The 17500-nt window shown below is 46.9% G+C and overlaps 1 protein-coding gene and 1 long non-coding RNA gene across 4 annotated transcripts in view; one reads left to right on the plus strand and one right to left on the minus strand.

The window, feature by feature from the left end:
• LOC123500427 (ankyrin-3-like) overlaps positions 1–17500 on the plus strand; it is a 52590-nt gene that overhangs the window by 15370 nt on the left and 19720 nt on the right. For 2 of the 3 annotated variants that reach the window (XM_045249148.1, XM_045249147.1), the window contains 2 exons: positions 396–695; positions 2342–2760. In XM_045249148.1, coding sequence (XP_045105083.1) covers positions 611–695; positions 2342–2760 — 504 coding nt within the window. In that variant the 5' untranslated portion in view covers positions 396–610. Of the gene's footprint in view, positions 1–395; positions 696–2341; positions 2761–2866; positions 3006–17500 lie in introns of those variants that run through there. The other variant, XM_045249149.1, reaches the window with a different exon arrangement.
• The window catches only part of LOC123500428, a 30822-nt gene continuing 15445 nt past the window's right edge, over positions 2124–17500 (minus strand). Inside the window, exon 2 of the long non-coding RNA XR_006673314.1 lies at positions 2124–3026. This is a non-coding gene — a long non-coding RNA (uncharacterized LOC123500428). The remainder of the gene's footprint in view (positions 3027–17500) is intronic.

A 17500-nucleotide genomic window follows, 5' to 3' on the forward strand; every position in this document is an offset into this window, starting at 1 on the left:
TTGTTATGGTTATTATTATTATTATTATTATTATTATTATTATTATAATAATATTATTATTATTATTATTATTATTATTATTATTATTATTATTATTATTATTATTATTATTATTATTATTTATTATTATTATTTTATTATTATCATTATTATTATTTTCATTATATTAATTATCATCTTCATCATAATAGTGAATGAGTAGGACAAGAGTTTGGTACTTTCCCTCCGTGCGTGTTTTGCATTGTCTAATTCAGTGATGGGGGAACAATTCACCGCTTCTGTTGTTGTAATGGTGGAAATTAAAACACATCAACCTTCTCCCTCCACACACACACACACACACACACACACACACACACACACACACACACACACACACACACACACACACACAGGAGCTGGTCAAGGGTGTGTTGGAAGGCGATGAGGCACTGGTGAGGTCTGCTCTTGCTGGGGGTGCCCGCCCTGATGTCACCCTCCCCACTAATGCTGGGTCGTCAGGTGTCTGGTGTGTGCGGCTGCCAGCGAGGGCCACGACCACCTGCTGCCTCACCTACTTCAGGCAGGGCTGAGCATAGAAGGTGGAGGCACCACTGACCAGACACCGCTGATGGTGGCTGCCATGAAGGGCCACACACAGACAGTGAAGGCGCTGCTCTCTCTCGGCGCGAACCCTCTGGCGACTGAGAGGCAAGGTGAGGCTGTGCTTGTGGTGGTGGTGGTGGTGATGGGGGTGATGATGGTGAGAGAGGTGTTGTTTTTTATGATACTTGTGGTTGTGGTGGTGTGTGTTGTTGCTTTTGTGGTTGGTGGTGGTGTATGAATTGTGGTAGTGGCAGAGGTGGTGGTGGTGGTGGTGGTGGTGGTGGTGGTGGTGGTGGAGATGGTGGTGGTCGTGGTGGTGACGGTGGTGGTCGTAGTGGTGCTGTATGAATTGTGTTAGTGGCAGAGATGGTGGTTGCGGTGGTGGTAGTGGCAGTGCTAGATGAATTGTGGTAGAAGAGGTGGTGGTGGTGGATGTGGTGGTGTATGACTTGGGATAGTAATAGAGGTGGTGGTGGTGATGATGGTAGTAGTGATGATGGTGGTAGTGCTGGATGTGGTGTATGAATTGTGGTAGTGCAGAGGTGGTGGTGGTGGTGGTGGTGGTGGTGTTGGTCTTGGTGTATGAATAGTGGTAGTTGTGGTGATAGTGTATTGATGTTGGTTCAAGATTGGGATGTTGGTTGTTATTGTTTTCTTTTATTATTATTATACTGCTACTACTATTATTGATACTAATGATAGTGCTGCAGCTGCTACTACTACTACTACTACTACTACTACTACTACTACTACTACTACTACTACTACTACTACTACTACTACTACTACTACTACTACTACTACTGCTGCTTCTACTACTACCATTACTCCTACTACTGTTTATACTACTACTATTACTACTACTACTACTACTTCTACTACTACTACTTTTATTGCTATTAATACTACTATTACAATTACTACTACTACTACTACTTGTCTACCGGTCCTAACAATTATAACAATAATAACAATAATAATAATAATAATAATAATAATAATAATAATAATAATAGTAGTAGTAGTAGTAGTAGTAGTAGTAGTAGTAGTGACAAGATAAGTAGTAGTAACCATTGTGAAGCAAATCGCACTAATGACAAACACAACAACCTTTTCCCCACAACACAAATAATGATGATAATTATTTCACTCTTACTATCAACATTACCATCTTCATTGCCAACACTCTACACACTTTCACCATTCTGACTCTTATTCTTTATTAGTCACATTCCTTTATTTATTTATCGTTATAAGTTAAATAACAATAATAATAATAATAATAATAATAATAATAAATAATAATAATAATAGTTTTTAATGATAATAGTAATAAGAGCAATAAAAACAATACTAATATCTCTAGTAATCCTAACGCTAATAACAGAAATGATAATGATAAAAATAATAATAATGATAAGAATGAAAATAATGATAAAGGTAATTATATAAATAGTACTACTACTGATACTACTACTACTACTACTCCTGAGAATAGGAATGATAATGATAACTAGTATTTCAATAAAAAATCATGATTATATTTATCATTTTCATTATTATATTTCTTATCAATAATAATTAATACAATGATGATATCGACAATGATGGTAACATAAGAACTAAAAGAAATATTAAAATTAGGATAAAAATAAAATAAATATATTACTCAAATTCTCCTCACACACACACACACACACACACACACACACACACACACACACACACACACACACACACACACACACACACACAGGATGGACAGCCCTTCACTTTGCTGCATGTTGGGGCTGGCAGGAGTGTGTGGCTGCCCTCCTGCCCGTCACCCCCGCCACTGCCACACACCTGGAGGGAGCCACACCGGTGCACCTCGCCAGTTACCATGGCCAGGTGCAGGTACTGGAGCAGCTGGCGGGGGCTGGCTGGCCCCTCACCGCCAGGGACAGTGGTGGCTGGACACCCCTGCACTGTGCTGCCTGGAGAGGACACGTATCAGCTGTGCGGTGGCTGGTGCGGCGAGGTGTTGACCCGCGCGTGCAGGACAAGTCTGGTCTCACCCCGCTGGCCCTGGCCGTGCATCATGGCCGCCACGAGGTGGAGACCTGGCTGATCAAGAATGGCGGCGGTGGCGTGACTGAGGGCAGCGAGGCTCAGCATGTGTCTGTGAAGGCTGTGGTGAGTAAGTCAGGTGGCTGTGGTGTGACTGGCTGGCGGACCGGCGCTCTCTCCTCTCCTAACCAATCATCTCCCAGGAAAGGCCTCACTCTCCCCCGCCAAGGAGAGCAGCCGACCAATAGCGTGTCCCGGTCACTAGTCACGTGACAACCCTTCCCTCATTCTGATCTCCTATTGGCCGGCTGACTTAAGGAGACACCGCCCCTTCCCCTCACTGCGCTCTGCCATTGGCCAGCTGACGGAAGGTGACTCCACCAACAGCACCACTGGCACAGAGAGAGAGAGAGAGAGAGAGAGAGAGAGAGAGAGAGAGAGAGAGAGAGAGAATAATAAAAATATTAATTGCAATAATAATCATAATATTTATATTGATAATAATAATAATAATAATAATAATAATAATAATAATAATAATAATAATAATAATAATAATAATAATAATAATAAAAATATTGATAATAATAATAATAATAATAATAACAAAAGCGATAATAGAAACAATTAGCAGTGAAATGAATAATGGTAGTTAGCAGAATAGTGAATGAATGAATAGATAGTGAAGTAGTGTCAATAAAAGAGAGAGTTAGTGAGACGTGACATTACGAGAAGGAAAGGAGAAAGTTGCCATTAATTCACTGACACTTGCTGATGCTGATGCTGATGCTGATGCTGATGCTGATGCTGATGGTGATGCTGATGGTGATGGATGCTGATGATGATGGTGATGGTGATGGTGATGGTGATGATGATGATGGTGATGATGATGATGATGTGGTGATAGTGATGGTGATGATGATAATGGTAATGGTGGTGATGAAGGTGAAGATGATGATGATGGTGATGATAGTGATGATGGTGATAGTGATGATGGTGCTGATAGTGATGATGACGATGATGATGACGATGGATGATGATGGTGATAATTGTGGTGGTGGTGTTGGTGGTGGTGGTGGTGGTGATGATGATGGTTATGATGACAATGATGATGATGCTGAAAATGATGATGATGATGAAGGTGATGAATATACTTTGGGACAATAATTACTAATAGATTACTACTACTACTACTACTACTACTACTACTACTACTACTACTACTACTACTACTACTACTACTACTACTACTACTACTACTACTACTACTACTACTACTACTACTACTACTACTACTACTACTACTACTACTACTACTACTACTACTACTACTACTACTACTACTACTACTACTACTACTGCTACTACTACTACTACTACTACTACTACTACTACTACTGCTACTACTGCTACTGCTGCTGCTGCTGCTGCTGCTGCTGCTGCTGCTACTACTACTACTGCTACTGCTGCTGCTGCTGCTGCTGCTGCTACTACTACTACTACTGCTGCTGCTGCTGCTGCTACTGCTGCTGCTACTGCTGCTGCTGCTCTGCTGCTGCTACTGCTGCTACTGCTACTGCTACTACTGCTACTGCTGCTACTACTGCTGCTGCTACTACTACTACTACTACTACTACTACTACTACTACTACTACTACTGTAGTTCCTAACATACCAGTACTACTAAGGTACTACTCCTACTATTACGAGAATTAGTGTATTACTACTAGTGTTTATACTACTACTATTACTACTACTACTACTAATACTGCGTTTACTATTACTACTTCCACTACTACTAGTATCATTATTGCTGCTGCTACTACAACAACAACAACAACTACTACTACTACTACTACAACAATAACTACTACTACAACAAATAATAACACTAGTAGGCTACGACTGCTACTATTATTACTTCTACTGCTAGTACTTCTAATGCTACTACTATTAATTACTATTACTACTACAAAAACAACAACTGCTATTTCTAGAATAACAACAACAAATACTACTAATATTACTATAGTAACTACTACTACTATTTATAAAATTAGTATGCTATGATTACTACTAATACTACTACTATTACTACTATTACTATTACTACTACTACTACCACTACTACTTCCATCGTGGCTTTTTTGTTATTACTATTATTTTCTTTAATCTTAAATTTAATGTTAAATTTTATCTTCACCATCATCACTACCATCACCATCATCACCAACATCACTACCATCACCATCATCATAAACATCACTACCATCACCATCATCACAAACATCACTACCATCACCATCATCACAAACATCACTACCATCACCATCATCACAAACATCACTACCATCACTACCATCATCATCACCACCAACATCACTACCATCATCATCACTACCATCATCATCACCAACATCACTACCATCACCATCACCATCACTACCATCACCACCATCACATCATCACTCACTACCATCACCATCACCACCAACATCACTATCACATCATCCACATCACCATCACATCATCACTCATCACCATCATCATCACCACCATCACCATCATCACCATCATCACTCACATCACTCACCATCATCACCATCATCACCATCACATCACTACCATCATCATCATCACCATCACTACCATCACCATCATCATCACATCACACATCACCATCATCACATCATCACCATCATCACCATCACCATCACCATCATCACTACATCACCATCATCACCATCATCACATCATCACATCATCACCATCACCATCACACCAACATCACCCATCACCATCATCACACATCACATCACCACCATCACCATCACACATCACCATCATCATCACCATCATCACCAACATCACCATCATCAACATCACTACCATCACCATCATCATTACCATCATCATCACCATCACATCATCACCATCATCACCAACATCACATCACCATCACCATCACCACCATCATCATCACCATCATCACCAACATCAGTACATACCATCACCATCATCATCACCATCATCACCATCACACCAACATCACCATCACCATCATCACCACTACATCACATCACCATCACCATCATCACCACCAACATCACTACCATCACTACCATCATCACCAACATCACTACCATCACCATCATCACCAACATCACTATCATCACCATCATCACCATCATCACTACCATCACCATCATCACCACCATCACTACCATCACTACCATCACCATCATCACCATCATCACTACATCACCATCATCACCAACATCACATCATCACCAACATCACTACCATCACCATCATCACCATCACCATCACATCACCATCACCATCATCACTACCATCACCATCATCACCATCACTACCATCACCATCATCACTATCATCACCATCATCACCATCATCACCACCATCACTACCATCACCATCATCACATCACTACATCACATCATCACCACCATCACCATCATCACCATCACATCACATCATCACCATCACTACATCACTATCATCACCATCATCACCAACATCACTACCATCACCATCATCACCATCATCACTACCATCACCATCATCACCATCATCACTACCATCACCATCATCACATCATCACTACCATCACTACATCACCATCATCATCATCACCATCATCACCATCATCACCATCACCACCATCACCATCATCACCATCACCATCATCACCAACATCACTACCATCACCATCATCACCATCATCACCATCATCACCATCATCACTACCATCACCATCATCACCAACATCACTACCATCACCATCACCATCATCACCATCATCACCATCATCACTACCATCACCATCATCACCATCATCACTACCATCACCATCATCACCATCACATCATCACCATCATCACCAACATCACTACCATCACCATCATCACCAACATCACTACCATCACCATCATCACCATCATCACTACCATCACCATCATCACCACCACCACATCACCATCATCACCACCACTACCATCACATCATCATCATCACCATCATCACCAACATCACTACCATCACCATCATCACCATCATCACCATCATCACCATCATCACCATCATCACCATCATCACATCACTATCATCACCATCATCACCATCATCACTACCATCACCATCATCACCACCATCACCACCATCACCAACATCACTACCATCACCATCATCACTACCATCACCATCATCACCATCATCACCATCATCATCACCATCACCATCATCACCACCATCACTACATCATCACCATCATCACTATCACCATCACCATCATCACCATCACACCATCACCATCATCACCACATCACTCATCACCATCATCACTACCATCACCATCACACTACCATCACCATCACCATCACCATCATCACCATCATCACTACATCACCATCATCACCAACATCATCACACATCATCACCACCATCACCACCATCACATCATCACCACCATCATCATCACCATCATCACTCACCATCACCACCATCACCACCATCACCATCATCACCATCATCACCATCATCACCACCATCACCATCATCACCATCACTACCATCACATCATCATCACCATCATCACCATCACCACATCACATCACATCACCATCACCATCATCACCATCACCACCATCATCACCATCATCACCATCATCACACCATCACCATCATCACCATCACATCACCATCATCATCACCATCACACCATCATCACCACCATCACCACCATCACCATCATCACCATCATCACCACCATCACATCACCATCACCATCACCACCATCACCATCATCACCATCATCACATACCATCACCATCATCACCACCATCACCATCATCACCATCACTCACACCATCACACCATCATCACATCATCACCATCACCATCACCACCATCACCATCATCACTACCATCATCACCATCATCACTACCATCACCATCATCACCAACATCACTACCATCACCATCATCACTACCATCACTACCATCACCATCATCACCATCATCACCACATCATCACCATCATCACCATCACCATCATCACCAACATCACCATCATCACCATCATCACCATCATCACCACCATCACCATCACCATCATCACCATCACCATCATCATCACATCATCATCACCATCATCATCACATCACCATCATCACCACATCACCCATCACCATCATCACCATCATCACCATCATCACCATCATCACCATCACATCACATCACCATCATCACTACCATCACCATCATCACCACATCACCACCATCATCACCATCATCATCACCATCATCACCATCACTATCATCATCACCATCACCATCATCACCATCATCACCATCATCACCATCATCACCATCATCACATCATCACCACCATCACTACCATCACTACCATCACCATCATCACCAACATCACTACCATCACCATCATCACCACCATCACCATCATCACCATCATCACCACATCACCATCATCACCATCATCACATCACTACATCACTATCATCACCATCATCACCACATCACTATCATCACCATCACATCATCACCATCATCACATCATCACTACCATCACCATCATCATCACCATCACCATCATCACCATCATCACATCACCATCACCATCACCATCATCACCATCATCACCATCACATCATCATCACACCATCACATCATCACCATCACCATCATCACCACCATCACCATCATCACCATCACCATCATCACCATCATCATCACCATCATCACCATCATCACCATCATCACCATCACCACCATCACCATCATCACCATCATCACCATCACCATCATCACCATCATCACCATCATCACCATCATCACCATCATCACCATCATCACCATCATCACCATCATCATCATCACTACCATCACCATCATCACCACCATCACCATCATCACCATCACTACCATCACCATCATCACCCATCACCATCACCATCATCATCACTATCATCACCATCACATCATCATCACATCATCACCATCATCACCATCACCACCATCACCATCATCACCACCATCACCACATCACCACCATCATCACCATCACCATCACCATCATCACCACCATCACTACCATCACCATCATCACACCACCATCATCATCATCACCATCATCACACATCACCATCATCACCATCATCACCACCATCACTACCATCACCATCATCACCATCATCACCATCATCATCACCATCATCACATCATCACCATCATCATCACCATCACTACCATCATCACCATCATCACTATCATCACCATCATCACCATCATCACCATCATCACATCACCATCACCATCATCACCATCATCACCACCATCACCATCACATCACCATCACATCATCACCATCATCACTACCATCACCATCATCACCACATCACCATCATCACCATCATCACCATCATCACCATCATCATCACATCACTCATCACCATCATCACCATCATCATCACCATCACCATCATCACCATCACCATCATCACCATCATCATCACCATCATCACTCATCACCATCATCACCATCATCACCATCATCACCATCACATCACTACCATCACCATCATCACCATCATCATCACCATCATCACATCATCATCACCAACATCACTACCATCACCATCATCCTCTCTCTCTCTCTCTCTCTCTCTCTCTCTCTCTCTCTCTCTCTCTCTCTCTCTCTCTCTCTCTCTCTCTCTCTCTCCTCTCTCTCTCTCTCTCTCTCTCTCTCTCTCTCTCTCTCTCTCTCTCTCTCTCTCTCTCTCTCTTTTTTTTTTTTTATTTAAACAAAACTTAATACAAAGGAACATGTACCCAAAGGCGCACTGTCGTGTGCTACCTATTCTAAGGGTACTACAATCTATTTCTCTACAATATTTACAAGACTTAAAAATAGATAATATACAAGATGGTCAGCATGTAAATGGAGCACTATTCGTTTCACTTCACTAGCACTATTCACGCACTGCACTACACTGAGTGTCACGTCACAAAGAGTGTCAGAGGAGTTGGCAGTGTCTGTCTCCACTTATGTGCCATCAGTTTGACACTGTGTGTGTTCATCTCCTGGACGTGAGGCACCGCGGCCGTGAACAAGTTCCACATCCTGGAGACGCGTCCTGCGAAGGTGCGTTGATGCTGACACCCGTGGGATCGCGGCACCTCTACGGCGTCACCACCATTGAGCACCGTTCTCGTGCTCCGTGCGGTGACTCTTAGAGGATGACGCAGCCCTGCCAGATGTGGCACTCTTTGCACCTGTGCCTTATGGAACACTACGATCGCCGCCACGTCTCTGCGGTGTTCCAGTGAATCAAGGGACGCTCAGGCTCTGGGTGAGGTGGTAGTGCAGCATCTACTAGCCGTATGGCGCGGCGTTGGATGCTGTCCAGTCTCCTTCTGTGTGTGGCGGCACAGGACATCCAGGAGAGAGCTGCGTATTCAAGGTGGGGCCGCACCTGTGCCTTGTACAGCAGCAGTCTCCCTTCCTGTCGAGGAAACTGGCGATCCTTCTGAGAGCGGAGATCCTGTGAGAGGCTTTCTTGGCAATGGTTTTGACATGCCTGTCAAACCTCAGCCCTCGATCCACCTCCACTCCAAGTATCTTGACGTCATCTTGGAGTGGGAGAGCAGCAGCGCCAAAAGACAACTTTCCTGCCATTGCTGCCATGGCGGCTGGGGACCGAGAGACAACCATTGCTTGTGTCTTCTCCGGCGCGAATGTCACTTGCCAGCGAGCACCCCACTCCTTTATCACTCGTAGCTGCTGATTGATGGCCTCAGCAGCCCGCCCACTGTCCTGGCGTGGATAGGTATAGGAGAGGGTGCAGTCATCAGCATAGGCCATGACTCCTGGCAGTAGCTGGAGAAGATCATCCACGTAGATATTCCACAGGAGTGGGCCAAGAATTGAACCCTGTGGCACTGATGCCTCCACAGGCAGGGACTCAGATGTTTGCCCGTTGACAACCACCTTGAGGCTTCTGTCCTGCAGGTAATTTCCCAAGAGTCGTAGCAAGCCACCCTGGATGCCTTTAGCACGAAGCTTTTCTAGTAATCCGTTGTGCCATACTTTATCAAAAGCTCCTGCTATGTCCAAAGCAACCACTATAGTGTCCTTGCCGTCGTCGAGGGCGTCCTGCCAATGCCTGGTGAGAAGCATCATTAGGTCGGAGGTTGACCTTCCAGGTCTGAACCCAAACTGTTGGTCTGAGAGGAGGGCATTGTCCTTGAGATGGCTACACACCACCTCTGCCACGACCCTCTCAAACACTTTACCCACCACTGACAACAGGGATATGGGTCTGTAGTTTTTGGGTCCGTCCTGGAGCTTTTTGTGTACGGGAACTACTCGAGCCTCCTTCCACACTGAAGGCCAGACGTTTTCCCGTACACAAGTTGTGAAGACTTGGGTGAGAGGGGCAGCCAGTTCCTGGGAGCATCGCTTCAGCAGGTGCGGGCTGATGTCATCAGGGCCGGTGGCTTTCTGTGTGTCCAGCCCCGCAATAATCGCTTCACCTGCTGATGCGTCACCTCCACCATGGTGACAGTCTTCTCACATTGCTGGACCAGCTGAGGCGGTGGCTGCTGTGGATTCCCGACCTTCATTTTTCCAGCAAACAAGGAAGCCAGCAACTGTGCCCTCTCCTTACTGCTGGTGGCGACAGTACCGTCCTGCTTGCTGAGGGAGGGATGGATTCTTGGTGGCCAGTTCCTTGTTTGTCCTTAACAAGAGACCACCAAGTTTTGTTTCCTACGCCAGTGCCACACAGTTTCCGGCGCAGGCTTTCCTCCCACTTTTTTAAGGCCCACTTGCTGGTTACCACCATCCTCCTGCATGCAGCCCTGTGCAGGTCCTTGTTGCGCCGAGTCGGGTTCCTCTTGTAGCGGAGCCAGGCAGCATACTTTGCCTCGGCAGCAACACGGCAACGGTAGCCAAACCATGGCTGATCCGTCGATCTGGTGGTGTATTCCCTGTGTGGGACGTGGCGTCTCTGGAGGGCGAGAAGGTGAGAGGTGAGTGCAAGTGCTTCACTCTCTGCTCCTCCCTGTAGCAAAGTGGCCCATGGGGTGTGGGTCAGGTCGCGGCGCAGGAAGCCCAGTCTGCTTTGTTCCACAGCCAGATGGTGCGGGTGGTGGCCTCGTCCTGAGCCACGCCCACTTCCAGCTGTGTCAGTACAGCGTGATGGTCAGAGCTGCCCACGAGCCCCAGCTGATGACACTGAAGCTTGTCTTCCTGGTAGTCTGAGATGACAGGGTCTAATGTCCCTCCTCGTTCATGTGTGGGAAGGTGACATGATCTGTCAGACCCTGCACCTCCAGGAGATTCTCGTAGGCGTCTCTTTCCAGGTGGTGATTGAGATCCCCCACAATCAGCACGTGGCTGCAGCTGTGTGCCATCATCAGGTTGTCTAAGGTCTCAGTCAGGTACAAGAGTGAGTCAGGCCCTTGTCGCGGGGGGCGATACAGGGCACACAGCAGGAGGGCTGAGCGGTCTGCCAGCATTACTCGGAAGTACATCATCTCCATCATTGGAGGCGTGTCTATGTCGAGTAGCTGGGCCTGCATTCCTTCCTTGAAGCAGACAGCCACTCCACCTCCTGTTCGCTCCTGTCGGTCCCTCCTCACCCAGTGGGTGAAGCCCTGCATCCTGCCATACGTGGGCTCCACCTCACTGTTCAGCCATGTCTCGGTCACCACAACAACGTCTGCATTGTGTCGTTGCACACAGTTGTGGTATAAGTCTGCAAGGTTAGTCCGGAGACCACGGACGTTGCTAGAGACGACCTTTAGTTGGCGGCGGGGCAAGCTGGCTGTACCATGGTGAGGGATGGTAGTGAGCGAGGCCTGCTAGTCCGAGGTGGTGGTTAGGGTCCGCGGCCGACTGCTGGTACTGGTGAAGAGGAGTGGTCCACTGCCGCCCCTGGTTCTGATTCCAGATACCAGGCTGAGGAAGGAGTGGGCGAGGTTGTGGCAAGGACTGAAATGAAGTGAGGGGGTGGGCGGGCTGAGGCGCTGCAGGTGGGAAGGGTGTGGCTGTGTATCTTTCCACCGTAAGAAGCCGCTGTAGGAGACGCTCCTGACGTAAATCGTCAGTTCTGGCGTGGCAAGTAGCAGAAGTGTGTCCTTTCCGTGAGCAGTACTCACACACTTTTGCCTTGGCTCGCTTTTGTGTCTGCTTGGTGGCCTGGTGAGTCCTCAGTCCTTCGCTGGACACCCTCCTCGCGTCCTGCTGCACTTCCTCTTAGATTTCTTTTTCTCCAATCTCCTGAAGTGGTCTGAGGAGAGGTTCGTGGGCGAACAGAGGCACCGCGATCTACTCCGTTCGCTGTGTTTATGGAGGAAGAGTCCCTGCTGCTCTGTGTGGCGGTAGACGTGGTAGTGAGTACCGAGCAGTCACTCTGTGTGGCAGAAGGAGTGACAGTGGACGCTGGGGAGGTGTCACAGTCGCTCTGTGTGGCGGTGGAAGCAGTGGAGGTAGGCGGAGCGGTCGTTGTTTCCCGGGCAGGCGAAGGGAAGGTGGAAGTGGAGAAAACAGCTGCGTACCGGATCTGTTGCGGTTTATCCGAGCTCCACCACGTCCTCCACCTCTCAGAGTCCTGACAAACCACCTCCCAGTGTTCGTCAATTGACTCTGCGTGGGCGCTGACTGCCTGAGAGCGTGTGGCTACTTGCGTCTGGCGCTGTTTTGACGCTATCAGCCTGTCTGCTACTCTGAGAGCCGCAGCAAACACGTCTCTGTGCTGTATGATCAAGTCTCTGTCGTCCTGGAGGGACTTAATCACACAGTTTTGTTGAGAGGCTTCCTCAGTGAGCTTTTCAACTAGTGAAACTAGCTCTCCTCTCCAAGCCCTCCCACTGACTCTCCCACTATCGTCCGGTAGTGGCGTGGGGGGTGTGTCAGTCTCCTCGCTGATGTAGATGACGGGGTCCGGGATGTTTGCTTGGAGTCGTAGCTGTTCCGTGTAGCTACACTTGAAGACTGGCGTATCCCCAAGGCAGCTGTTGTGACAAAGGTTACGGCAGGTTTCCTCGTCACAGCTCACGTGTTGAGTCTTAAGTGTTGCTTTGCCACAAACGCAACACCAATTCTGTGGCTGGTAGCCAGGCAAGTCTCGCCTGGCTATGGGGCGATGGGCGGGGCTGGACATTGAGGGAGAGGATTAGTGATTCCCTGGGGAATTGTGGAGCCAGGTGTGGGAGCGACAACGAGTGTTGGCTCTAAACGACACGTACGACACTAACACACTCGTGAACACAGACACTAAACACTGGCACAGAACACAAAGCACTTCCCCACAGGCGCACAAAAAACACACGACACTAACTACCTCTCCCACAAGTCAAGCCAAACCAGCCACGGAGAGAGATACAGGTTGTTTAAAAACTACCTTGGAGAGATTTGGCAACTGTGTGCTGCCTTAGGCCTCGCGTCAGGTCAGGCCCGGGTCTCGGTCACTGCACGGGTACAAACACTCTTTTCAAGTGATTTTTTAACACTATTGCAAGGCTTAGCACACCTTACACTATTACATGGACACCAGGACACTTAGCACTTCAAGCACTGAAATTTTCACAACACTGCACTTTGTTAAACCTCTCTCTCTCTCTCTCTCTGTTGTCACTTTGTCACTTTTCCTTCCCTATTTCCTCCCTCCTACCCCTCCCTCTCCCCTGCTTCCTTCTCTCTCCTCTCCTCCTCTCTCTCTCTCTCTCTCCCCTGCTTCCCTTCTCTCTCACTCCTCCTCCTACCTCTTCCTCCTCCCTCCTTCACTTCTCTCTCTCTCGCTCTCTCTCTTTCTAATAATGTCATGTTATTAATACAATGTCTAACCCACCTGCACAAAGAAGATGTTGTCAGTGTACAAAAGAGGAACACTGATGTGTTAATTGTCAATGTGTGAGACAAAACAAAAGTGTATAAATTGTAGAAAGGAGATGGATGCCAAAACCCCTGGGACGTGACCACCAGGGCAGGGAGAGGGAGGAGGAGCCGGGGGACAGCCAGGAATCCCAGCAGGATGAGGAACAGGAGCGAACGATGGAGACAGAGATGGGAGGAGGCTGCCCTGCCATCAACACCGTCACAACACACCCCATCGCTACCGCAACACAACGTGTACGCCGCGAGACATACAAACGGGAGGAGAAACTTAGTCTGGAAAGGACTAACAGAAGAAGAAACAACCATGTGGGTGAACAACACTTACATAGAATTAGCTGGGTGGTCTACATGTCATCTGTTCGATCCACCAAAGTGTGCAGCCACCAACAAAATTGTACAAGAGATGGTCATCCTCCTCAACAATTACTTACAAGAGTCACCCTCGCACCGTATGCGATGAAATTATTCTTCACACTGCCAAAACTCTTCTTTCAAAAGACACATAGGAATGCGAAGGTGGCGGAAAACGTGAAAGCCGTCGCAAGAAGAGTGGGTCTATGGCAGAACAACCAACTGGATGAGCTCCTGGAGCCTGAGCCATCCAGAAGAGGCTGCCAAGACCATCAGGAAACCAACAAAGGCAGGAAGACAAAGCCCGTAATTTCGCTGGCAATATGCGGCAAGGACAGGTGTCCAAGGCTCTGCGGGCACTTAATGAACAGCAGTCAGGTGGTGTGTTGCCCTCACCAGGAAACCATCCACCTGCTGAAGGAAAACATCCTCCCCCAGTGACGAAGAGGGCCTCAGGATGCAGGGGCCTTTCCGCAAGCCCAATGATGTCATCTACGAGGTGATAACTGGAGAGATGATCTGGAAGAAGTCTCCAGACACACGGCAGTGCTGGTCCCTCAGGACTAGACGCTAGAAGGTGGCGTCGCCTGTTGAGCGGCGCACTCTGTGGCAGTGCCGCTAACGACCTATGCGGCGCCCTGGCAGCACTGGCGAGGAAGCTTGCCACCACAAATTGTCACCACGTCGAGGCTCTCACCGCATGCCGATTAATCCCGCTGGACAAAAAGCCGGGATGCAGACCAATTGGCATCGGCGAGGTGATAAGACGCATCGTGGGTAAATGCGTCATGACGGTGGTCAAGGACGACGTGAGGAGGGCAGCGGGAACCTGCAAGTGTGTGCAGGACAGCAGGCAGGAGGAAGCCGCCATCCACGCTATGAGGGAAATATTCAGTGAAGACAATTGTGAAGCGGTGTTATTAGTGGACGCCAAAACGCTTTCAACACTATTAACAGAAAACAATGCTTCATAACATTCGAGTAAAATGTCCTCTCTGGCACACTATGTAGAAAACACATATAGTGACCCTCGGATTTGTACATATGTAGTAATAGTGGTAATAGTGTTAAGGTGTTAAAGTCCATGGAAGGGACAACACAAGGTGACCCAGTGGCCATGGCGATGTACGCCCTCGGACTTTCAGTGCTGCAACAAGTTATCTCATATGAGAAAACGAGTGTGAAGCAAGTGGCGTACGCGGATGACCTGTCAGGGGCCGGCAAAATAACAGACTTGAAAAATGGTGGGGCTTAGTGAACGATAATGGTCCCATCATAGGGTACACACCCAGTGCCGCTAAGTCCGTCCTTATTGTAAAGCCTGAACACTATGACAGTGCAGTGGATAGCTTCAGTGGCAGTGGAGTTATAATAACAAAGGATGGACAGCGGCATTTGGGTGCTGTCATCGGAACAGAGGAGTTCAAGAAGGAATACATAGGAGAGAAGGTGAAGGAGTGGATACATGAGGTGGAGGTCCTGTCTGACATGGCCAGGACTGAGCCTCATGCAGCCTACTCCGCCTACACCCACGGCTTGCAGCATCGATGGAGATTCGCCATGCGCACCATCCCAGGCATCAGCCCTCTCCTTGCACCACTGGAGGTCTCGATAAGGAACACCTTCATCCCAGCGTTACTGAGATCCCACACCATCGGAGATGGGGAGAGGGCGCTGCTCGAACTTCCACCAAGACTGGGCGGGATGGGAATCACCTCCCCTAAGAAGTTAGCGACTGTGGAGAACCTCAACTCCCTCAAGCTCACCAGGTCCCTCACAGAGAAGATCATTGCTCAGGACGCACATGGTGAAATAGCCCAAAGTGCAGTCACTGAGCAAAGACGAATTATATCTAGAGACAGGCAACAACATCAACGAAACTGTCTCGAAGACCTGAAAAACATCCTGCCTGCAACCACAGTGAGAAAAATCCACACTGCACAGGAAACAGGAGCCTCTAACTGGCTAACGTCACTGCCCATTGGAGCGAAGGGCTTCAGCCTCAACAAACAAGAATTTGTCAACGCCATTGCTCTGAGGTACGGCTGGCCGGTGGAAGGACTCCCAGTACCTGTGTGTGTAGTTCCCCCAATGACGTCAACCACACCATGACGTGCAAAAAGGGGGGATTCGTATGTATCAGGCACGATGAGGTGAGAGATCTGACCGCCAGCATGCTCAGGAGGTGTGCCACGATGTCTCCACTGAACCGACCCTCCTACCGCTAGACGGCGAGCACCTGCGCTACAGAACAGCCAACACCACCAACGAGGCTCGAGTCGACGTCAGCGCACGAGGGTTCTGGACAAGGGACAGTTGTTGTTGTTAGTTATAACTGTTACAGATATTTAGAAATATCGCTTTCATTATTATAGATGATTTACTCTATTTGTTGTTGTTGTTGTTGTTGTTGTTGTTGTTGTTTTAGCAGTAGTAAAAGCAGTTATTAGTTATTATTATCATTATTATTATTATTATTTGTTGTTGTTATTATTATTATTATTATTATTATTATTATTATTATTATTATTATTATTATTATTATTATTATTATTATTATTATTATTATCATTA

This window comes from Portunus trituberculatus, unplaced genomic scaffold, assembly GCF_017591435.1.
Source record: "Portunus trituberculatus isolate SZX2019 unplaced genomic scaffold, ASM1759143v1 PGA_scaffold_228__1_contigs__length_152164, whole genome shotgun sequence".
NCBI lineage: Eukaryota > Metazoa > Arthropoda > Malacostraca > Decapoda > Portunidae > Portunus > Portunus trituberculatus.